At 43.7% G+C, this 25,331-nt stretch overlaps 1 protein-coding gene across 7 annotated transcripts in view; it reads left to right on the forward strand.

The window, feature by feature from the left end:
• Nucleotides 1-2,697: 2,697 nt before the first annotated feature.
• Nucleotides 2,698-25,331, forward strand: part of ISM1 (isthmin 1) — a 115,575-nt gene continuing 92,941 nt past the window's right edge. For all 7 annotated transcript variants that reach the window (XR_016215995.1, XR_016215996.1, XR_016215994.1 and 4 more), the window contains exon 1: nt 2,698-2,970. Coding sequence is in view for 4 of the 7 variants with exons in the window: in XM_089307333.1 (XP_089163459.1) it covers nt 2,833-2,970 (138 nt within the window). In the remaining 3 variants the exon portion in view is untranslated. The remainder of the gene's footprint in view (nt 2,971-25,331) is intronic.

Consider the following 25,331-nt stretch of genomic DNA (forward strand, 5'->3'; position numbering starts at 1 on the left):
CGCAATCCGGCACAACTGGGGTTGGAGCCATCCTTAAACTCTCTTTGGCTACAGGGTTCCAGTGTGCCATCTTATAGATGCGACATCTCTGTACAGCTGAGTCTCCCCCCCCTCCTTCCCTTTTACGTGCTCCTAGTTGGAAAACACAGTGAGTATCCTTGTGGGACTTGAAAACCGCTGGGATCTGCCCTCTTTGATCTCCCATTCTGAACCGTGCTCAGTCTATTGTTTCAAACTCTCCCCCGCCAGTGCACCAGCTGACAATGAGGGGCATTTTGGAGCCTGGAGCCCGCCTGGCAGGACCAGCTGCCTAACCATCCCAAGCAAGCACGCCGTCTACACATCTCTTTCTCTCCCGCCAAAAACATTAACTGAAAGGGGGGGGGGGGGATCTCACGCCTGCCAATTTATTAACAAAATGCTGGCCCTGGTTGGTTTTTTTTTTCTTGGACAGGCAGAGTTAGACAGTGAGAGAGAGAAACAGAAAGAAAGGTCTTCCTTTTTCCATTGGTTCACCCGCCAAATGGCCGCCACGGCTGGTGCGCTGCACTGATCCAAAGCCAGGAGCCAGGTGCTTCCTCCTGGTCTCCCATGCGGGTGCAGGGCCCAAGCACTTGGGCCATCCTCCACTGCCTTCCTGAGCCACAGCAGAGAGGTGGACTGGAAGAGGAGCAACCGGAACAGAATCCGGCGCTCCAACCGGGACTAGAACCCGCGGTGCCGGCGCCGCAGGCGGAGGATTAGCCAAGTGAGCCGTGGTGCCGGCCAGATTTTTTTTTTTTTAATTCTACAAGTTATCTTCCTACCCCCCGACACAGAAAATCCAACCAGCGTGCCTTAACCACCGCGATATAAATTCTGCACCACCCTACGGTGACCTGAGAAACTGTGGGAAAGGTAAAAGCCCTTCTTGTCATCCGTGGAGTGAGACTCGGCTGAGGTGTCATGCATGAAGAAGTGCGCTGGGAAAGTGAATGAGCTCAGATTCAGAATCTAGCATCTAGGTTTCTAGGACTCGGAGAACGGGGGCAGAAAGGTAGGGGCCTTGCTATCTGGAAAGCTTTAATTTCACTCGCCAAAAGAGACCCCAAAGGATCCACCCAGGAGACGCTGGGGTCCGAGATGCGAGACGGGCTTGGAAGAGTGTGTGAAAGGGACGTTTGTGTACGAACGCCTGGGCTGGGCTGCGCTCACCGGCAGGGAAGGGCTGGGCTGGCGCAGGGGAGGAGGGAGGGAGGAAACGCGCTGGGAGGCGGGCGGAACGCGGTATAAAAGGCCACAGCCTTCAGCGCGCCCGCCACTCCGAGCCACTTCAGGAGCGCAGGAACCAGAGCGAGAAGCACAGGAGGAAAAACGCGCGGTGCCGCTGCAGCGACGCGAGCCCACCGCCGGACCCGGGTCGCTCCAGCGTCTGAGGAGAGGATCCAGGAGCGCTTCCATTTGCCAGCTGCCCCCTTGCAAGGCATGAGTCGCGCGCGGGAGCCGGAGGTTGCAGCGCGGTCATGAGGCGGTGGCCCAAGAGCAACGGCTGCATTACGGCGGCCCCCAAGTCCCCTCCGGGCGCGGCGCCCCCGGGATGAGCACCCCAGACTTGAGACTAACAGAGCTGAGATCCAACCCCCCGAGCGTCACCTACGTCCTGAGCGCCTGAGCCCAGTCGGCGGCACCGCGCCCTGCAGCTTCCCGCCGCGACACCTGCGCGCTGGACCCGGCCGACGCAGAGCGAATCCGACTCACCTCCCTTCCCAGGCTCTACAGGGCGGCGCGGACGCGAGGGATCCGGCGTTCCCGCGTTCAGGAACCCGTGTCAAGGTCCTTTGGGAACTATACGTTGTCATTCCCCCACTACCCTCCCTGTTTGGCGCAAGGGCGCACAGACACCTGGCTGGTCCGGCGCCCCCTCCGTTCTCCAACACTACAACTCCAGCTCCACTTTGCCAATAAAGGTTTCCAAACTCGCGCAGGCACTCCCACCCACCCATAGTCCCGAGCCTCGGTGTGCACCGGGGCTGTGCCCCCGCCAGCCACAGCGACCTCGGCAGCGCGCACTTGGCACAGCCGAAGCACGCGGACTCAGGCGCCAGAGGAGCGCCCCGGCCACCCCAAAACAGTGACAAAGTCCGCGTGCCCCGGGCCCCCATCTGGAGCCAGCCCACCCTTGGACTGGGCGGCCGGGCGGAGTGGAGTGAGGGAGGTGACTCGCCGGGTGAGTGGCTCCGGGCGGCGAGGGCGGGGGAGCCAAGCGTGGAGGTAACTCCGGGCCGCTGCTGAAGCCCTCCTCCTCCACCGCCTCCTTCTCCTCCTCCTCGCGCTCCTCTGGCGGCCGCTCCCGCTCCAGCTGCGGCGCGGCGGCCACATCTGGGGCGCCCATGTGCGCTCGGGGGCTCGGCTGCGCCCGCCCCGCCGCCGCCCCCGCAGCCCCCTGCCTGCAGGGTGGCCTCCGGCCGGGCCCGGGGCCCGGGCAACCCCGGGTCCCCATCACCACCGCCGCCGCCGCCGGGCAGCGCCGGGGTTTGCTCCATAGCCTGCTTGGACGTCCCCGGCCCCGCGGTGGCTCCGCCGTGGTGCGGCGGTGGCTGCGGCGGCGGCGGCGGTGGCGGTGGCGGTGGCGGCTCCTGCTCCCCAAGTCCGGTGCGCCCCGCCGAGCCCAGCGCCAGCCCCACGGGCGAGGGGACCGGGGCCCCGGCGGGGGCCGAGGCGGGAGCCGCGCTGCCGGGCTCCAGGGCTCCGACTCCTCCTCCCCCGGCGCCGCCGCCGCCGCCGCCACCACCACCACCGCCACCACCACCGCCGCCCGCCGCGCGGGGTCCTAAAGCCGCGCGTCTCAAGAGGATGGTGCGCCTGGCGGCGGAGCTGCTGCTGCTGTTGGGGCTGCTGCTGCTCACGCTGCACATCACGGTGCTGCGCGGTTCAGGAGGCGCCGACGGGCCCGACACGGCCGAGGGCAACGCCAGCCGGGCCCAGCTGCAGGTGAGTGCGTCACCGGCGACGGGCGTGAGTCCAGCGGGGAACGGGTGGCGGGATGCTGAGACAGCGCCTGGTGCGGGTGAGGAGGCGGGTCCTCTGCCCCACCAAAGGGCGGCTGTTTTGGCAGCAATTCTGCCAAGATAACGACTTAGGTAGAGGCGGGCGGGACTTTGTGCCTGAAGGTTGGACCCTGCTCAGAGGTCTGCGGGAGGCGCCCCCCCAACATCTGTCTCAGGTTAGGTACCTGTGGACGCGCGGCGTAGGATGCGCGGAGAGGGTGGGGAGTGCGTGTTGGCTTGGGTTGCTACCGGGCTAGCGGTGTCCTTTGGAGGTGAGTGATGTTATTTCAGGCGGGGCGGAGAGGCGGGATTCGGGGGATCTTATGGGATAACATCCTCAAAGTGTGTTGGGAAGAAACAATTCAGGGGGTCTGCCCACCTGACCCAAGGTCAGGACACAGTTTTCCAGAGAGAATAGCCACACATCTTGTGTTCTTACGGGGCCTCGTCGGAGGCTCCCACATACCCTCTTGGCCGTGGGTGGGGGAGGAAGGCGCAGAATCAAGCACCTGTGGTGATTCCGGCCCGGCCCGAGTTACCTGGGCTTTTAAACTAGCGGCAGACACTTCCTCCCAGCGATGCTTTCTTTAGGAATGGGATTCTGTTGACTTTCGTCAGCTCCGAGGCAGCAGAGGAGTCGCGACTGGGAAGGAAATGGACAGTGTGAATTTTAGTGTATGAGTAAAGGTTGTTCTGGTGGATCTCCTGCAGCTGCCTTGGAAAGCGCTTTTCCTTGGGTTTAGGCGTGTGACAACTGAAAACCTGGCGCGAGGATGGAAGTGAGCAGGGATTTTCCCAGGAGGCAGCGAGAATTCTCTGGCTCCTAAAACCTCCTTAAGGCATCCTTTCTAGAACCCTCAACTCTGCAATGTTAAACAAGTATTATTCATTGGTCCCAAAACATTTATAGTCAATGCCTCTGCTAATTCGTTTTTTTAAATATCCTTGTGAAAACTGATGCTAAAGACTTTGCAGTTAAAGAGAGTTCACTTTAATCTGTCCATAGCACTACTATTTTAAGTGCTGCACAGAATTTAACTCATTTCATTTAATCCTAACCCTGCCGGGCAGGTACTGTTAATATCTCCCCTTTACAGATGTGAAAACTGAGGTCCAGAAAGAACAAGAGGTTTGCCAAAGTTCACGCGTTCCAAACTTGATTGATTACATCAAGTTTTCTCTCTGCCAGGATGTGATAGACTAAAGCAAGGGGATCTTTGCACACAAATACAAAACCGGGAATGAAAGCTTAAACTTCTTTTAAATCGGGGACATTTCCAAAAAGGCCCTAACCTTGGGAGGGAGGGCGCTTCACTTCTCCTGTGGATAAACAGGTGCCGTGACAGGCCAATGGAATTCCTTTGGGGATATGGAAGATCCTGGAGTCCTTGTAAACTGGCGTGTATACCCACTAGTCTTACACTGTAAGAATAATCCTTAATATCTTCAAGATTTCTGGAAGTCATATTTTACACATGATGCTTTCTTTCCTCCCGGACTCAGGAGAAGTCATAAAGATGATGTTCGGCGGAAAAGTAAATTTGGCAGATTTCTTTATGAGGTGTTTGCTATCATTAGAATAACCCGGGATTGGCCTTTTCTGCCTGAACAGGAAGGTAATGAGAGAAGCAGCTGCTCGAAGTGGCAACTCTGAAAGGAAGTGGATTGAATTCTCAAAAGAGGCTTTGGCAAAAGAACTGCCCCCAAGAGGGCAAAAGACATGGGGGAGTGTAGAAACACTAATGTTCCTAGGATGATCTTATGTCTCAATCGGCTGCTACATCACTAAAGTCAGCTTAATTTGTAGTAGTATTCCATTAACACTGTCCACTCAGTACACACACTTCTCCAAGCAGAATGATGAACGTAGCAGGTTGGTTCATGATTTTACTCTTTTGTAATCTGTTATTGTAAGAGTTTTATATTCTTCCTGACTAAAGTTACTTCTTGGGCACTCTGATTGCCACAAAGACATTGCCATGCAATGGACAAAGCATGTTCTGCCAAGTGAGGAGCTCTGCAGAACACACTTATGAGTCTGTTGTTCTCAGACCCTGGAAAGTGACTTTGCTAGGAGCAGGTGTATTTGCAGACAAAATGTGGATGCTGTTTCTTTGTGTTCACTAAGAATCTTAAACCCAGTCTTCATTCCATCTAACTTTATTAGCTTTGTGATACCCTAAGCTGTCGAAATCCTTCTTTGCAAATAGTCCGTTAATCAATTCTTATGCATTATTTTTGTTCTTGCTATCTCCACTTGAAACATTCTAAAATATGAGGCTGGCTTAGTCAGAAATATGCAATGGTGAGTGTATGTATACATATTTTATCATATATGGAGTCATTTCAGTGATACAGCTTTGTATGAAATTTGGTAGTTTGAATGTATCAAGGACAGTTAATAAAACAGTAGTAAGGATGAAAACAATAATTGTTAAGGTTCAGTAAGTGACTTTGATTTGACAGGCTCTGTTCTTAGCACTTTATGTATGTTAACTTTCTTAATCCTCACAAAAATCCCGTGAATTAGGCAGTATCTTTATCACTGTTGCTAATGGAGAAACTGACATTGGATAACTTATCCAAGGTCGCACAGCTAGAGGATCCTTAATTTGTTTTTGTTATTTTGTAGTGTAAAAATTCTTGAGGGGTATATACTTGTATCCCAAATTTTCGGTAATGTCCTCATGCTAGCTACAGGGCAGAAAAAGCCTTTCAACAATTTGCATTTTTCAAACGCATCTTGACAATCTTACTGTGTTAAATATGAATATACATGTAGGTATTCAGTTACATATGAGGATACTTCAAAAAGTGCATGGAAAATGGAATTAAAAGATAAGTTCATTTAGGCACAAAAATTTTTTAAATCCATGCATAGTTCTTCCAAAGCAAAATTTTCAAGAAATTTTCTAAAGACCCTTTGTACATGCATTTCATGTATATGAACATACATACACATTTATATGAGCATAATCTAAGATGATATTTTCTGATAGTTTCCACATAGTTGGGGATACATTTTGACTGTGCACTTTCGATTGTGCCTGTATTGCAGGTACCCTGTTCCAAAGTGTCAGTACAATGCTTTGAACATGCTGTCTCTATTAGTTAACTGATTTGTAAAAATAATGATCTTAGTTTTTGTACTATTTTCAATATTTTAAAATATCTAGTATATTGTCTGCAGGGCTGCATAAAAATGCCTAGAAATATCAACCATTCTTGCTCCTAAAATGAAATATTTTCTCCTCATTGGAATAAATTTGTCTCATGTTGATCAGATACTCAGATTAGCTCTTCAGTGAATGAGAATGAGAAAACAATTATATATAATAAAAGAAGTCTGGAAAACAGAACATAACAAAACAGAGAATACATAGGCACTAATAATTTCAATTATAATAATGGTATCTTTTCCCTGAAATTCAAAGAAGTGCCTTTTTACTAAAATTCAGGTTTAGAATCATTAAGTTTCACATAATTTTACTAGTAAAGCCAGGACTCATCAGGTCATTGATATTTAAGAAAATATTTTTAAAAAAACCAAATTGATTATTTTTGCAATAACAAATGTTTTTGTTCTCTGTCTCCTGTCATCTTTGTAAGCACTTCCCCTCTTTTATCCTCTATTGCCTTCAATTAAATAGCTTAGCTTCTTGTATTCACTGCTGCAGACTCAAGAGTTCATCTGAGCCAAGTTATAGCAATGTAAGGAAAAGCAACATTGGTTTGTACTTAATTCAAGAAAAATTTCTTATGGTGACTCTATGGGACAGATGACATTTATGTACTGTAATCCCCCTTTATTAGCAAGGGATACATTCCAAGACCCCCAGCAGATGTGTAAAATTATAAATAGTATGGAACCCTGTATATACTATGTTTTTCCTTATGGATGGAGGAAACATCAAAAAAAATTCATGGAAAAATGAAATTAAAAAATAAGTTCATTTTGGAGCAAAAAGATTTGAAATCATGCATAGCTTTTTTCATAAAAAGTATTTTCCAGGAACTTTTTGAAGACCTCTTGTATACATATCTATGATAAAATTTAATTTACTAATCAGAGACAGTAAAAGATTAACAAAAACAATAAAATAGAATAATTATTACAATATATTATAATAAAAGAGATTTCATCACACTAAGAGCAGGGCACAATTTATAATTTATGAACTGTGTATTTCTGAAATTTTTCATTTGATAGATTAAGACTGTGGCTGACTGTACTTGAAACCATGGAAAGCAAAACTGGGCACAGAGGAACTACAGTACACATTTACAGATAAAGAAATTGAGGGCAGAAGACATTTAAGTAACTTGTGCAAGACTACACAACTCTGGTGGGGGCAAGGCTGTGAGGCTAGCTTTGGCATCCAAGTTCTTATTCTAGTCCATCAAGTAAACAGTCATTTGTGTTTCTTGTTTTCTAATTACCTGCCCATTTTCCAGTCTGATTGTTTACTTTTATCATTGAAATTCCTTATAAGTGACAGCAAGTTGTTCCACTTAGCCATGGCTTCATATCAAAGTACCCCGAAATTTGGGTGGCTTAATATAACCATCATTTTATGTGCTCATGAGTTTTTATTCCACAGTGTGTTCTGAGTTCAGCTGGGTGGTTCTTCTGCTCATCGCACCTGAAATTACTCAAATAGCTATGAGCATCTGTTGGCTTCATGGAGTACTTAGTGCCAAGATGACCTCAGTCATATGTCTGATGATTGGTTTAGGCTATCACCCAGTTTCTCTCTCCACATAATCTTTCATCCATAAGGACTCACAGCAGCAAGATATTAAAAGCAGAAGTCATAAGGCCTCCAGATAAACATGCACAATAGCACTTCAGTCACCTTCTAGTAGCCAAACAAATCCATGGGGCAGGCCAGTGCCGCAGCTCACTAGGCTAATCCTCCGCCTTGCGGCGCCGGCACACTGGGTTCTAGTCCCGGTCAGGGCGCCGGATTCTATCCCGGTTGCCCCTCTTCCAGTCCAGCTCTCTGCTGTGGCCCGGGAGTGCAGTGGAGGATGGCCCAAGTGCTTGGGCCCTGCACCCCATGGGAGACCAGGAGAAGTATCTGGCTCCTGCCATCGGATCAGCGCGGTGTGCCGGCCGCAGCGCACCAGCCACGGCGGCCATTGGAGGGTGAACCAACGGCAGAGGAAGACCTTTCTCTCTGTCTCTCTCTCTCACTGTCCACTCTGCCTGTCAAAAAAAAAATTTTTTTTAAACAAATCCATGGGGCCAGCTTGGACTTTAGATGGCAGGAGACAAGAAATAGATTCCACATATTATTGGGTGAACAGCAAAGTCACATTGCAAAGGAGGAATGTAGTACAGAAAGGAATTGTTATGGCCATCTTTGCAAAATATCTACCCTATTCTTTTTTTTGTCTCACATACTTTTGTACATGTTTTGACCAATTTTGTACATTTTACTATTGTTAAATGCTTAACACTGTTAACATTGTTTATGCATGAAGAAACTTTCCATTTTAAAGTTAATCAGCTCTGAATATTTTCCCATATGACTTTTGGTTAAAGACTGTAAAAATCTTACAATGTATCTTATTCTAATGACAGAATTGAGAATTTTACCATTTTTAATTTGCCCATTTAAAACATGATATGTCTCTATTTGTTGAGGGAAGTTTTATAGTTCTCTTTGCTTTTTTTTTTACATTTCATTTTATAAGCTATTTTCTAGGTCTGATTGCAATTATGAATAAGATTTTATTTTCTGTTATATTCTCCAATGTGGGGAGCAACTCAGACTAGACTGTTACTCGAATTAAGACTTATTCTATGCATCTGCTCTCCCACAATATGGCGCTGGGAGAGGAGGAAACAGCTTCTACACAGCTGCCTCCAGTTCAACCAATAAACTGTAGGACCTGCTCCTGATTGGAGGAGAGCAGCATACTCGGTGTGTGGGTAGCAGAGTTGGGATTGGCGGAAGAGGACTATAAAGGAGGAGAGAGACAACATGCACCAGGAACATCTATCTGAAGGAACACCTGAGCAGTCCCCGAGAGAGCCGGCTGGCGGTGTGCCGCTCCCCCGCGGAAGTGGGGAAAGTGGCTGGGGGAACCGCCCTTCCACGGAGGTGGAAGGGGCGGTAGCCAACCCGGGAAGAACCAGCAGCAAACCTGGGAAGGGCCGAGCAGACAAAAGAACAACGCAGGGTCTTGTGTCGTTCCTCCACGAAGAGGGGGAGCGACACTCCAATTTGTTAGTTACAGATTCTAGAAAAGTTATACTTAGCAATATATATTTACAGTATGCACATGACAGCTGGCATTATCCATTTCACTATCCTTATAGTCTTATGCATAAGTTGGAAATATTTTCTTTTTTTCACTGTAGCATTTTAAAATAGTGATTTAAAAAATAGCAATTAAAAATCACTATTTCATAAAAGATTGTCAGAATTCAGTCATTAAATTATCTTTAGCTTGGTACCTCTTTGGTTGAGATCTTATTAACATTTCAAGTTTTTCATGATCAATAGTCTCTTCAAATTATATAACCTTTTTGTAGTCAGTTTTGGTAACTTATGTTTTCCTAGAAAGTTATACATTTAAGCTGAATTTTAACTTTGTCAATATAAAATGTGTACATACAACAAGCTTATTTTATAAACATGTAATGATTCCATGTTCCTTTTCTTTGTGGTGAACAAAGTTTTATACACACACACAGCAAGATTTTTAATTACATTATATACCTACCAAGTCTTTATTTATTGTCCACTTAGCTGCTGATTCCTGCAAGCAATTAATTGCATTCTTTGCATTCTTACATTATGGTTGTGAATTAGTCTGTTTCTCATTGCTACCCTTGTTCTCTTAATTTTAAATTTATTCTTTTAGAATATACAGTGTTAGGTAATAAAATGTTTTTTTAGGTGGTCACTTTTTTTAAAGATTTTATTTATTTATTTGAGAGGTAGAGTTAAATACAGAGAGAGGGAGACAGAGAGAGAAAGATCTTCCATCTGCTAGTTCACTCCCGTAATGGCCACAATGGTCGAAGTTGGGCCAATCCAAATCCAGGAGCCAAGAGCTTCTTCCAGGTCTCCTACCTGGGCACAGAGGCCCAAGCACTTGGGCCATCTTCTACTGCTTTCCCAGGTCATAGTAGAGAGCTGGATTGGAAGAGGAGCAGCTGGGACACAAACCAGCGCCCATATGGGATGCCGGCACTGCAGGAGGAGGCTTAGCCCATTAGGCCACAGAGCCAGCCCCCCTAGGTGGTTATATTTTTATCAAAATGAAATATCTTATTTATTTATGTTATTACCTTTTTTCTTGAATACATTCTTGCTTGATATTAATTCTGCTTTCTTTCTTTCTTTGGCATTTGTTTGAATAATGTTTCCAACTTATATTTTAAAACTTCTTCCACCTTTTTTGATTTAAATATCTCTTTTACCAATAACCTATGCCAGCACCGCGGCTCACTAGGCTAATCCTCTGCCTTGCAGGGCTGGCACACCGGGTTCTAGTCCCGGTCAGGGCACCGGATTCTGTCCTGGTTGCCCCTCTTCCAGGCCAGCTCTCTGCTGTGGCCAGGGAATGCAGTGGAGGATGGCTCAAGTGCTTGGGCCCTGCACCCGCATGGGAGACCAGGATAAGCACCTGGCTCCTGGCTTCGGATCAGCGCGATGCACCGGCTGTAGCATGCCAGCCGTGGCGCCCATTGGAGGGTGAACCAACAGCAAAAAGGAAGACCTTTCTCTCTGTCTCTCTCTCTCTCACTGTCCACTCTGCCTGTCAAAAAAAAAAAAAAAAAAAAAACAAACAAACAAACAAAAAACTATGGTTAAATTATTTTTTTATGTGTAATACATCAATTAATTTAATCCATTTATATTTATTGCTAATACTGATCAATTTTAAGATTTTTTTTCCATTTTATTTGCTGTTTTAAAATTTTCAATATTTTCTATTCTCCTCCAACTTAGTCTGTGTGATGTTTGGCTAAAGAGGTATCCTTTCTCTATATCTAGATTTCTTCATCTGTAAAATAAGTATGTAATAACTATTTTCTAGTGTTTTTATAAGATTAAAATATTGAATGCATGCTAACTGCTTTATTAGAGCTTAACACATGAATTTAGGGAGTAAATACTAAATGCTTTGTTCACTATTTCTCAAGTTTTGAAAATTATATGCTCTGTTACTTTCAGCACTTTTAACATATTTGAACTTACATTTTCCTGCAAATGATGATAATCAATTAACATTTATAACCTAAACACCCCTGAAAAAATAAAAAGATTCTAACATACTTTTACTGTGTCTTACCAGTCTGCTATCTCTACAATTTTAATCATATTTCTGAAATTTTAAAGTGATAATATATTTTTCTTTTTTTCCTTCCTTCATCCTTTCCTTTCCATTCTGTTCCATTCCGTTCCTTTCCATTCCTTTCCGTTAGAGTTATTTTAGCAATCAATTGTTATCAAATTTATTGTGTTCCTAATAACTATTTAACACATAAATAGATTTTATTATTTCTTTACCTACTAATTCTTCTTGTATCTCATATCTTCATCTATTACTTGATAGAATACATTCTCAAAAAATTTTTCAGGAAGCCAGTGTTGGTGGCACAATGGATTAAACCACTGGCATCCCATATCAGAGCCCAGCTGGAACCTCAGCTTCTCTGCTTCCAGTCCAGGTTCCTGCTAATATGCCTGGAAAGGCAGTGGAAGATGGCCTAATTACCTGGGACCCTGCCACTCATAGGGGAGACCAGGATGAGTTCTTGGCTCTTGGCTATGTCCTGGCCCAGACCTGACTACTATGGTCATTTCAGGAAATGAATCAATGAATGAGTTGTTTTTGTTTTTGTTTTTTTGTTTGTTTTGTTTTTATTTTTTAGCTCCTATATATATATAAAGGGTGAACACACAGTGTTTGTCTTTCTGTGTCTGGCTTATTTCACTCAACATAAGTGAGTTTCTTATAGGCAACATATATTTGGGTCTTGCTTTATTAAATCCACTCAACCAATATATATCTTTTGACTGGGAAATTTAAGCCATTTATATTCAAGTTTAATGGCGATAGATAAGAGGTAACTCCTGACATTTTATTGATTGGTTACTGACTGTATCTGCTGTATTAGTGAATCTAATATGACATATGTGTTTTTATGATGTTTACTTCTATTATAGAATTCCCTTCTGAATTTGTTTTAAGGCTGGTCTGGTGGTGATGAATTCTCTTAGCGTTTTTTTGGTATGGTAAATATTTCTCCTTCATTTCTAACAGATAGCTTCACTAGATATAATATTCTTGGTTGGAATTTTTAAAATTTTCTTTTCAAGACCTTGAATATATCAACCAACTCTTCCATTCTGTATGGTATCTTCTGAGAAGTATGCTGTTAGGCTAATTTTTTTACCTTATATGTAAAAGTATCTTTAGGATTCTCTCTTTGTCCTTCACTTTTGAAAATCTGATTACAATATTCCTTGGAGAAGATATCTTTTGGTTGAGTCTAGTCAGGGTCCTTTGTGCTTCCTGTATCTGGCTGTCTATGTTTCTTTCCAGACTTGGGAAGATTTCAGCTATTATTTCACTCAGTAGGTTCTCAATGGCTGTGCCTTGCTCTTCTCCTTTCAGGTATCCCTGTAGTACCTGAATATTAATAATATTAAATATATAATATTTGTTCTTTTAATGTCTCATGTCACATATGCTTTCTTCATTCTTTTTAATTCTTTTCTCTTATTTTTGTCTGATTGGGTTATTTCAAAAATCTAGTACTTCAGATCAGAAATTCTTTCTGCTGCTTGGTCTTACTCTAATTTTGAGGCTCTCAATTGTATTTTTTATTTTATTGATTGTCATTTTCAGCTTCAAAATGTCTGTGTGCTTGTATTCAATGGTTTCTGACTCTTTATGGAATTTCTCATTCATGTTATCTATTGCTTTCCTCATTTCTTTAAACTGCCAATCTAGATTCTGTAGCATCTTGTTGAGTTTCTTTAGCATCATTACTTTGAATTCATTTTCAGGCATTTCATAGATTTTGAAGGTGATTTTTACAGCTTCTTGTACATTTTTCTTTACTAAATTTCAACAGATTGAGTTTAGATTCATAATTTTAAATGTTAGTCCTATTTAACACATGATGGACTCTTTTGATCTGAAACCCCAAGCATGTCTTGAGCTTGAGAAAATTACTTTGTTTTTGTTGTTATGTTTATGTTTATTTCTGATACCCCATACTCTCCTATGAAACTCCTACAGAGTTTGAAATATTTTTGCCTCTTAATTTTTGCTCTTATACTTTTATATCTGTTTTTTGAAAGATTTTATTTATTTGAGAGGTAGAGGTAGAGAGAGAAAGAGAAAGAGAGGGAGAGGTCTCCCATCTGCTGGTTCTTTCCCCCAAATGGCAGCAGTGGTCGGAGTTGGGCCAATCTGAAGCCATGAGCCAAGAGATTCCTTTGGGTCTCCCATGTGTTCTTCTTAGAACATCTTTCTTTTTTCATTCTTGGCTCAAGATTTTATGATTTATAAAGACAATTATGGCAATGAACCCCTCTCCTCAGTGACAGCTGAGGGTATCCATCCATCTCTACTCATCCCCTAAGACAGGAGATTAATTTAGGGGATAAGATAAGGTGTCAATTTAATGTGCAGAGTATATGCAATGAGTTCAAATGAATATCAAGGGAATGTGTTGATTAAAAAAAAATCTCAATTCGCATTTTAAACCTTATACAATCCCCTTCCATAAGAACTTCATAGGAAACCATGAACATAAAATATATAAAACTTCATTTACTTCCTACTATGGCATATCAGTCAAGAGTGTAGAATGAGTATGGCATTAAAAAAAAAAAAAAACTCAGCTTTTACTCTTGGGACTAAGCACTCACTACCCACTATGGTCACTAACTTCATAAAGTACCCTTCTAGCTTTCCCTTACCTGTCTTTGTTCCCTTTCCACTACCAGAAAATAGTGGGGTCATCTCTGAAATATATAGGTGCAAGGGCTGAGAAGTGACTCTGAGCTGCTTGTTGGTATCAATGGGACAGAGCTCTACCTAGGGAACAGGTGTAAGGGAGAGACAATCTTTGCCCACATAATGAGAACCCCTGGTAGATCCCTAACAGTCTGCACCTACTTAACATCCAGCTTGGCCTGAAAGTCAAAGTCAGCTCATATTAATATTTCCTCAGCTTAATTTGCAGGCTAAGAATTAGAGATATAATATCTGAAATTAGAAATATAATATAGTTTCAGTGTCTGCTTCTGAAAGACCCAAAACTGAAGGAAGCATTACCCATACTTTAGTTACTAGGATAGCAACTACTTCTCTAGGTAATGTTAGTATAGGAAATTTCTGGAAAGCTAGAGAAATGGAGTTTCCATGAAACACCTGCTGCTTGTAATCATTAATGATGAGGTCCATTAGTCCCAGAGTCAGACTACCCATGCTCTCTCAAAGCACTCAGGAAGAGGGGAATTTCAAAATTGCAGGGATGGGAAAGGTCATGCGTAGGCAAAGTCTACAAATCCCTGGTGTTTAGAGATTTAACTCATCCTGTGTCTCCTGAGAGGTTGATTTCTGGTGGTTTACTATTTTAGGTGGGCAGGTGAATAATGGGGGGAGTCCTCAGAGACATATGGGGTTCTATTGAATGCTTGAAAAAGGCAGAGGCTGAAGAGCCTTGACAAATATAGCTTAGCATCAACTCCCCAAGCACAAACCAGCAGGTGTCACTGGGAAGTTATTTCTGTAAACTGAGTAGAAGAAGAAACAGTAGGTTAACCACCCCTTCTTCCTGCTGGCCTGACCCATGCATATTTCAGTAAACAGAGTCATCTTGCATGGAGTGTTTTCTGTGACTGATATACCTCCACTGCTGAGCAATGCCTCTGTTCTCTTTGGAAGTTAGTGCTACAGTACCTATAGAACTGAAGAATTCTGTCTGCAAGTTTGAGTCCAGATTTAGCTAGCAAAGTTGCAGTTTTAGACACCTTAACCCCCAGATGTTCAACAGCAGTGACCTGGAAAAACAGTAAGTAGACTTTAAATGTAATAGGCCAAGCTGTGTCCTGCTGAAAACACATATTTGTTTTCAAAAATAACAAGATTTGGTTAGAATCTAGATAAGAGATGCCAGGAACCTGGTGTTAACTGGTATCCATAGGCATCCAGATAGAATATCTACACCAGTGACAAAGACACAAACAAAAAACATACCTGCTTGCAGCCTCAATTACATTGTGATTTAGAAGCCTTGGATGGTTTATGGGCCCAGAATGAGTTGGAAGCCAGGTTTAATGCCGGAAACCTTCAAATCCAAGGAAGTAGAAGAAGAAAAAGAAAATAAAAAGGAAAACAGGAAAAAGAAAGATCCCATCAGATATTATATTTCTAATTCTTAGCCTGCAAATTAAGCTGAGGAAATATTAATATGAGCTGACTTTGACTTTCAGGCCAAGCTGGATGTTAAGTAGGTGCAGACTGTTAGGGATCTACCAAGGGTTCTCATTATATGGGCAAAGATTGTCTCTCCCTTACACCTGTTCCCTAGGTAGAGCTCTGTCCCATTGATACCAACAAGCAGCTCAGAGTCACTTCTCAGCCCTTGCACCTAGAATGTGGTCTGTGGACCAGCAGCATCAGCATTTTCTGATAACTTTTTAGAAAGTCAGAGTCTTAAGCCTTATGCAGAACTACTGAATCAGAATCTGCATTTGGTAAGATTTCCAGGTTGATTACATGCAAGTGATAATTTGAGAATAACTGGCCTAGAGGCATATCTTTCTCACAAATTGCAAGTCATAGAAAGTACTTAATATAGACCCTGTGTTATTCAGCTATTTCTTAATTATACTGCAGGGAAAAATACCCCCAAATTCAGAGGCCTGCAACAGTAAGCATGTACTCTTATGCTCATGGGCAGAGTGTTAGCTGGGATTCTGCGGATCTGGGCAGGACATGGCTCCAAGCCATGGGATGAGTCTGGGTTTACTCTGTGCATCTCCCATTATTCTGTTACCAACAGGACAACTGCTACATTTATCTAAGTGAAAAAAGGAAAAGGTAGGTCGAATTGCAAAAGCACACCACCTCTGTGCCTGGGTCACACTTGGCTTATAGCTGTTGATATCTCCTCAGCCAAAAGAAGTCACAAGTTCCAACAGGGTGGCCAAAGAGTGGCCGTGGACTTTGGAGTTTTTCAGTTCTGGTTTCATTTTCAATTGCTTAAAAATCATGTGCCATGTGGTACAAATGAAGTTGTGCCCACAAATATGTCATTCATCGCTCAAAGGACTTGAATAATTTAAGCCTGATAAAGGGGCATCCTTCCCCACCTTTCTTTCTCTGATATAACAAGAGAAGCAGGATGAGCCTGGGCACAGGAGTTCCACAAGCTCTGATAGTGGTGTGTCCTTTTTAATTACTGTTGCTGGCCTGAAGAATTTCTCCATGTGATGAGCCAGGTTTTCCTTTTCTTCAGTGTGTCACAAAGTTCTTCTCCTTGTGGTGTTCCATGGAGCATGTGTTCAGGGTTTTAAAATGTTTCCCTTCCTCATGAGTAGTATCATATTTGTTTGTTTGTTTGTTTTTAAGTGGTGGCATTACCTTGCAAGTATCTAATCAGCTTGTGAGCCTCTCTGGCTCCAGATCTTTGTCTATTATGCTTTCCTTGTCCCCAGCTTCTCTTTATCCCCAGAGCAGTTTATCATGTGTTTCCTTGCTTTTGTTGTTGATACATTGTGACTCTAATTTATTGAACACATTTTCAACCACATCACACCAAAGATATATTTTACAATATCCTTTCTATTTTTTTCACTCTAAATGTTGAGTTGAGATCAGTCTCATCTCAGCTCTCTTAATAATTTACTCATTTGAAGGTGGCCACAGAATTGAGCACTGACTAGATCAATAGCTAAAAGAAAAAAGGAAAAGAACTTTAAAAATACATGGCCACCGTCCCGGTGCCGCGGCTCACTAGGCTAATCCTCCGCCTTGCGGCGCCGACACACTGGGTTCTAGTCCAGGTCAGGGTGCCGGATTCTGTCCCGGTTGCCCCCCTTCCAGGCCAGCTCTCTGCTGTGGCCAGGGAGTGCAGTGGAGGATGGCCCAAGTGCTTGAGCCCTGCACCCCATGGGAGACCAGGATAAGTACCTGGCTCCTGCCATCAGATCAGTGAGGTGCGCCGGCCGCAGCGCGCCAGCCGCGGCGGCCATTGGAGGGTGAACTAACAGCAAAGGAAGACCTTTCTCTCTGTCTCTCTCTCTCACTGTCCACTCTGCCTGTCAAAAAAAAATAAATAAAATAAAATACATGACCACTAAAAATGAGAAACTATTTCATTATAGCAACAGAATGGCAAGATGAAAAGACATTAAGTGTTGGCAAAAATGTGGAGCAAATTAGTGGGTGTTAATAAGAACACTTCGGAAAACCAAAGAACCTACTCAGACAGAATGAATACATATCACTGACTCAACAATTATACACTGGGTATGTGCCCAACAGAAATGCACTCGAAGATCTGAAAAAGAATGTTCATAGCAGCACTAGTTTTTTGTATTTTTTTTTTTTAAGATTTATTCTATTTATTTGAAAGACAGAGTTACAGAGAGAGGCAGAGACAGAGGTCTTCCATCCGCTGGTTCACTCCCCAGATGGCTGAAGTGGCCAGAGCTGCATCAATCCAAAGCCAGGAGCCAGGAGCTTCTTCAGGATCTCCCATGTGGGTGCAGGGACCCAAGGACTTGCGCCATCTTCTACAGCTACCCCAGGCCACAACAGGGAGCTGGATCGGAAGAGGAGCAGCCGGGTCTCAAACCAGCACCCATATGGGATGCTGGCACTTCAGGCCAGCACTACAGCGCCAGCCCCAGCACTAGTTTAAAATAGGCCGGGGCAGGCATTGTGGCACAGTGGGTTAAGCCACTGCTTGGGACATCTGCATCCCCTATCAGCATGCTAGTTTGAGTCCTGGCTTCTCCACTTCTAAAAGAACTTCCTGTTAATGCACGTGGGAAGGCAGCAGATGATGGTCCGAAGACGTGGGTCCCTGCCACCTATGTAGGAGAACCGGATGGAGTTCCTGGCTTCTGGTTTCAGCCTAACCAAAGCCTGTATGTTGTAGGCATTTGGGAAGTGAACCAGCATTTGGAAGATCTCTCTCTCCCCTCCCCCCTCTTCACACTGCCTTTAAAAATAAGCAAATCTTAAAAAATAGGCCCAACCTAGAAATAGCTCTAAAGCCCATCAATAGTAGAATGGACACCCTGGGAATAAGCAAATAACAACTACGCACAGCAGGTAAAATTTCACAAATATAATGTTGAATGAAAGAAGCCAGGCACAAAAAAGGATATGATGAGATATTATATATATGAATCTATGCTACTGGAAGGGAGGTCACTTGTTACCTTTATCAAGGAAGTGATTAACAAGGGACACAAGGGGGGCACCTGGGGTGCTGGCCATGTTCTGTTTCTTGATCTGATTGTTGGTTACACAGATGTCCTCTTTTCATTTAATCTCATCAAGCTGTATGGCTATATATTATTTCTATATTAGTATCATACTTCAATAAAAATATACTTTAAAATGCACAAAACGGAATGAACACATAAATTGATTTTGGCGCAAAAAATTTTGAAACCATCCTATTTTTTTATGACATGCATTTCTGTGAACTTTGGGAAGATCCCTCATATGCATAGATTTTAAAATAGTGAAAACAGAATGATTTTTTTTTTCACTAGGAAATAAAACCTGCAGCCCTGGAGTCCACTTCCTGGGCTTGCAGAAATGCATTGTCTTGCACACTGTTCTCCAAACTTTAATGAATGCGACTAGTTCGATGTTATGGGGATGCTCCTGTGCCTCTGGGGCCCAGCACCATTGTAACAACATCAAAGACCAACCGCTGGCTGAGATACAGTCCCTATGAAAAGAGTGACCAGCAAATTTACTGCTTGACTTCATTCCCTTTAAATGGAACTGGCCCCATGGTCCTCTTTCAAAGCTCAATTGTAGACATATATCTTCTTTATAGGACATCGTGTGCAATAAAGAGAAGCAATAACTTAAAATAAGAAAAAGGAATACCTTTGAGAGCACTATGAGATGGACATTCCATTTAATAAACATCACTGTGGTGACATGTGCCCAAACACTCCAGAAGTCCAGCCATTGGACAGAGAGCCTCCTCCTTGGCGTGGTAACTGTTTGGGACTCACTGAGTTACATTGTCATGCTTCAGGCTGTCCCTAGGTTCCATAAGGTCTCTCCTCAGTGAAATCAATCAAAACGGTAAAGTTCATATCCCGTAGCTCATTTAACTTTTTTGGAGCTGCCTTTCCATGGGATAAATATTTACTAAAGGATCAGTCATACGCAGTTGTCCAATATCCATGTGAATATCAGTCCACATAATCCTGGCATGGAAATCTCATGGAATCAGCATTTGCAGATACAGGAACTGAGAGAGAAAAGAATAACGTTGATTTTTTTTGTCTTTGTGTGTTTTCTTTTAAAGATTTATTTATTTATTAAAAGACAAAGCAAGAGAGAGAGACCGAGACAGAGCCAGAGAGACAGAGCCAGAGAGGAAATCTTCCTCCATTATTTCACTCCACAAATGGCTACAATAGCCAGGGCTGGATTAGGCTGAAGCCAGAAGCCAGGAATTCCATCCAGATCTCCCACATGGTTAGCAGGGACTTGAGCACTTGGGCAATCCTCTGCTGCTTTCCTAGGCACATTAACAGGAAGCGGGATGGGAATCAGAGTAGCGGGACTTGAACTGGCAATGTGATATGAGATGTGGCAGCTTAACACACTGTGTCACAACGCCAGCCCCTGGAGTTGTTTTTATACCTACCAAAAGATGAAGAGAGTCCATTAACTTTCTCAGAGGGGAAAAATAAAACTATCTATATCATAAAGGATATCTTTGACTTAACATGGAGTCTAACCTATGTGGTATTAAAAAAAAAAAAATCTATGGTCAAAATTACCAGCCTGCTCATGATCCATTTGATACATCATCACTCATTACAGCAGCTAGTCAGACCACCAGGAATAAAAGAAATAAAACATTTTAGAGTTTTCAAGTCATCTACTTCTGTTTAGCACACTGTTTCCACAATTTGCTGGGAAAAGAGGCTAGTTATTGAGTTTCTTTCTGTCCCCTTGCTGGCACCTGCAGGAAGATTCACGAATCATTTGAAAACTACTGAGATTCTCCTGCTAAGATTCTGATAGAACCAAAGCATTCCATTGAAAAAACACCTATGCAGATCTGGGAAATAAGCAACAACTGGAAAAAAGGGAATATTTGGAGATATCATGGGATTGCCAGGAGAATGTTTCTGTTGAACAGCAGGTGGAAATAATGAGCCTGGCTCTTAGGAAGCTACCTGTGGGAGACAGCTTTTCTGTTCCAAGTTCTTCCCACAGCTCCCTTGCCCTGCAGTGCATCCCTGTGCATTTTCATTCCATCACAATGGTGCGTCCACTGCTTATCCTGCAAGGCCAACCCCTGTGCTAAGGTCTGTGATAGCCCAAAAGTGAACATCAATGTCCTTGGTCTTAAATTTTCTCATCAACAGGGAGACAAGGGAAGAAAAGAAGGGAAGTGAGCCAGGCCAGACCCAGCTAACTCAGAATAAAGGCAGAATTGTGTGCCATGGAGCCAAGAGGAGCAGAATTCCCACCTTCCTAAAGCAAGGAGATGAAGTCACAGCCTCAGAGAATACCCTCTAATTACAAAAGGCCGTATCTTCTCCCTGGGCCTGTGAGCGGTTGCTCTGAGACTGCTCAAACAATTAATTCAGTTTACTTTGCTTTGAAGGCTCCTGTATGTGTCTGTTCTTTTGGTCTGGAGTTTCTCATGCCACTTACAGTGTGGTGTAAACAGTGACATCATGAAAACCTGCCAGTAAGATGGGGCGTGCTTGAGGGGGAGGAACCATCTCTATGCTTCAGAGGCTCCCTTTAAAAGAAAACCTCAGTATCCACGAAGCCCCAACTGTTCAGCCTGGGGTGACATTAGGGGGCCATCTGTGGATCCCCACTGAGATCAATGGAATGCTTTATTTGGTTATCCATTTTAAGGTGGACACTGAAGGAAAGATCACTTGGTTCTGTGTCCTAACAAGCTAAGCGAAGTGCCTTGTGTGTCACCAGGATACACGGGCATGTGGCAGGTGCTCATGTGCACGTGGCTGCAAGGGTGGTCACTGTTCTGCTTTCGGGGTTGCTCCAGGGCCTTATCTGAGCTCCAGTCTACCACCACCAACAATGAGGCACTCCACCTAGAAGACAGGTTCTAGATACTGATTCCTAGAGTTTTGTTGTTGGCAGGAAAACCAAGCCTCAACTTCTCATTTCGTTGATGAAGAATCCAAACTGGTGAAATGAAGGGACTTGCCTAAAACTATACCACTCACTCATTATAGAGCCAGTAACAGAGTCCATAATGACTAAATCTCAGGCACATCCTGTTACAAGAAACCACACAACCACTCCTTACTGAACCTCTTTAAGAATTCTCATAGCTCTTCCTAGCAGAAGAGAAGTGGAACAAATGTACAACTGCAGAACCCCATGATGTTATTGTGTGATGTCATTGCTACTGTTAGTTGTTTAAGGGATTGAAAAGTAACTACGCGGACATGATTTCAGGGTTTGGTGTTCTGGCACAACAGGTTAAGCCACTGCTTGTGACACTGGCATCCCATATCCAAGTGCTGGTTTGAGTACAGGCTGTTCCACTTCTGATCCAGCTCCCTGCTAATGCATCTAGGAAGAGAGTGGAGGATGGCCCAAGTGTTTAGCCCCTGCCATCCACATGGGAAACACAGGTGAAGTTCGGGGCTTCTGGCTTCAGCCTGGCTCAGCCCCAGTCATTGCAGTCATTTGGGGGAAATGAACTGGTATATGGTAGACCTCTCTCTGTCTCTTTCAAATAAATAAATAAACTTGTTTTTAAAATGAACATTAATTGTTTCTTTTTTATTTCAGTGGCAGTCAGATTGCTGACAAGTAAATGAAATAATGTACATATAAGTCAAGAGTACTGTGTAACCATGTAGTTAGCATTCCATGATTCCATTAACTCATTCAGCACTTACATATCCAGAGGGTATTATGAGCAGGCATTGTGCTAGATTCTGGAGAGTCAGTGGAGGACAAGCTCATGTTCCAGAAGAGGAGGCTGAAAATAGTTCACGCACATGGAAAGCTATTATTATAGATTGTGATGGGTGCCTTAGAAGGGTATAACAGGGAGCAAAAAAATAGAAAATAACTGAGGGTACCTACTAACAGATGATTTTCAGGGAAGAACTCACTGGAAAATTAATCCTTGAGTCCTGAGCTGGGATAAGAAAATACAGTTCTGCAAATAGCTGGAGGGAGAGCAGCTCAGGCAGATGGAGTCAGAAGCACCAAAGCCTCGAGGCAGGAAGGACTTTGCATTGACCAAGAAACAGGAAAGACGGGAGGGCAGTGTGTAATAGACAAAGCAGTGTATGAACTTGCAACAAAAGGCAGAAGCTTTGTAGGTCATGCTAAAGAGCCTTGCTGTTCTGAGATCGGTGAAAAAGGAGCCACCAATTAACTTTTGAATGACAGGTCTGTCTGGTTTGCAGAAAATAGGAGGGAAAGATAGAGACATGTTACAGATTTTCCTAATAATCCAGACAAGAGATGGTGGATGGCTGCAAGACACAGTTCTGAGATACTGCCAGCAGAATGTGGTCTTAGATCTTATTTCAGAGAGGAAGTGAAGAGTCAAAAAAAAAAAACAAAAAAAAAAAACAAAAAAAAACAACTTCCAGTTTTGTGAAGAGAAATTCATGTTAGTTGATTTATATTGAATATGTGGGATATAACGTGCCTAAGGGGCATCTCAATGAAGATCATGAACAAGGAGGTGGTCAAAGGGACCAGGAGTTGAAATTGAGGTGTCATGAGCAAGGTGATAGGAGGAGAACCAAGAGTTGTGGTGTCACAGAAACCAAAGAAGGAGTGTGCCTCAAAGAGAGACAACCCCAATCAAATGATACTGGGAAAGCCAAGAAGATAACGATGGAGAAGTGCCCATTTCACCAGGCAACAGCCATTGTTGGTTACCTTAATGAGAGCAGTTTCAGAGGCATTATGGGAATAGATGCCAGTGTCTACTAGATAAAGGAGCAAGTGGGAGCTGAGGAAGTGAAGACAGAATACATAAATAAGTCTTAGGGAAGTTTTATTATGAAAAAGGGACATGTAAACATGGGGCCCTTAGAGAGTTTTTTGGTTAAGATCAGAGAGAACAGATCATCTTTGATGATGAGAATGGTCTGGTAGAAAGGGAGAGGTTAAAGAGGCAAGATGGAGAGAGAAGGACTGTATGGGGAATTCTTCAAGTAATCTAGAGGGTAAGTGTGAGAACTGGCCTTTGGTAGAAGCAGGAAGTCTCATTCTGTGTAACAGTTATAAAGAGGAATAAAATAAGCTATGCAGATGGGACTGTAGATACAGGGGTGGTGGGAATAAGATAGTTAGACTAGATGGCTCCCATTCCATCAATGAAATGCGAGGTGAGGGCAAGAAGCACAAGTAGGAGATTGAATAGAGAAGAGAGGAAACAGTCATCTTGGATTCTGGAGGACATACTGTTAGGAGGGAGGAGAAGTCAGATTTTTAAATAGTGCTGAGTATTCACTTCAGGTCTGAGAATATTTATCTAAAATGCAACAAGTGGGAGTGGGCGTTTAGCCAAGCAATTAAGATGCCCACATCTCACATCAGAGTACCTACGTTTGATTTCAGGCCCTGGCCCCTGACTCTACATTCCTGCTAATGCAGATTCTTGGAGGCAGTGATGATAGCCCAAGCAACTGGGATACTGCCACCCCTGTGGGAGGCCTGAACTGAGTTTCTGTCTCTTCATTTCAGCCCTGGCCCAACCCCAGCTGTTGTGGGCATTTGAAAGTAAACCAGCAGATGAAAGTTTGCGCTCTCCCTCTCATAAATTATCTTTAAAAGATGTATTTATTTATTTACTTATTTGAAAGGCAAAGAGAGAGATGAATCTTCCATCCACTGGCTCACTCCCTAAATGGCCACAATGTCCGGAGCTGGGCCAATTCAAAGCCAGGAGCCAGGAGCTTCTTGCGGGTTTCCCGCATGGGTGCAGGAGCCCAAGAACTTGGGCCATTTTCCACTGCTTTCCCAGGCACACTAGCAGGAAGCTGGATTAGAAGTAGGAACTCGAACAGGCAGTCCAAAAGGGTTTAATCGTGCCACAACGATAGTCCCTAATTTTAAAAAATCATTTTAGGGGCTGGCGCTGTGATGTAGTGGGTAAAGTCACTGCCTGCAGTGCTGGCCTCCCACATGGGCACTGGTTCAAGTCCCGGCTGTTCCACTTCAGATCCAGCTCCCTGCTAATGCACCTGGGAAAGCAGCAGAAGCTGGCCCAAGTCAAAGCAGCAGAAGCTGGCCCAAGTCCTTGGGCCCCTGCACCCAAATGGGAGATCCAGAAGTTCCTGGCTCCTGGCTTCAGATTGGCCCAGCTCTAGCCATTGCAGCTGTTTGGGGAGCGAACCAGCAGATGGAAGATCAATCTCTCTCTCTCTCTCTCTCTCTCTCTCTCTCTCTGCCTCTGCCTCTGCCTCTCTCTAACTATGCCTTTCAAATAAGTAAAATAAATCTTTAAAAATTTTTAAAAATATAGTGAAGCAAGATTTCCAAGTTGGGATATTTCATTTTTCCCATCACCAACCTTTTTGGCTACTAACTTAAAAAAGATTTTGCCAGTGAACTAAATCAGAGAGAAAGAAGGATAGGGAGTATTGAGGAAAGTGTCAAGGGAATGATTGTAACAAGGAAACACTTGCTGACTAAGAAGGAGAGCAAAAGCAAGAGACAGCTGAAGCATGGTGAGAATATGGTAGTGTATTGACCTAGGCGAGTATGAAAACTGGAGAAATGATCTAAAAGCACAGGAAATGTATTTCTGAAGAGGGGTTGGTGACAAAAAGTCTGAGGAAGAGAGTAGCTGAGTTTCAATGGTGCCAAAGATTGTAAGAGATAGAGATAGAGCTGGGAAAGTCATCAAATGGATGTTGAGATCAACAAAAAGAATAACAAGGTTGTCGGTGAGGACGACTGACCTGAAACTAAAATTGTCAGTGGGTAATGTAGATGGACCAGAGGTCCATAGAGCACTTGGAACCTCTATGGACATCATGAGAGGATCAGGGTTGCCTGCTTTCGCTTTTGTTGTGCTGGAGG

Source organism: Oryctolagus cuniculus, chromosome 11 (genome assembly GCF_051225735.1).
Source record: "Oryctolagus cuniculus isolate XC-2025 breed Fujian yellow rabbit chromosome 11, ASM5122573v1, whole genome shotgun sequence".
Classification (NCBI taxonomy): Eukaryota; Metazoa; Chordata; class Mammalia; order Lagomorpha; family Leporidae; genus Oryctolagus; species Oryctolagus cuniculus.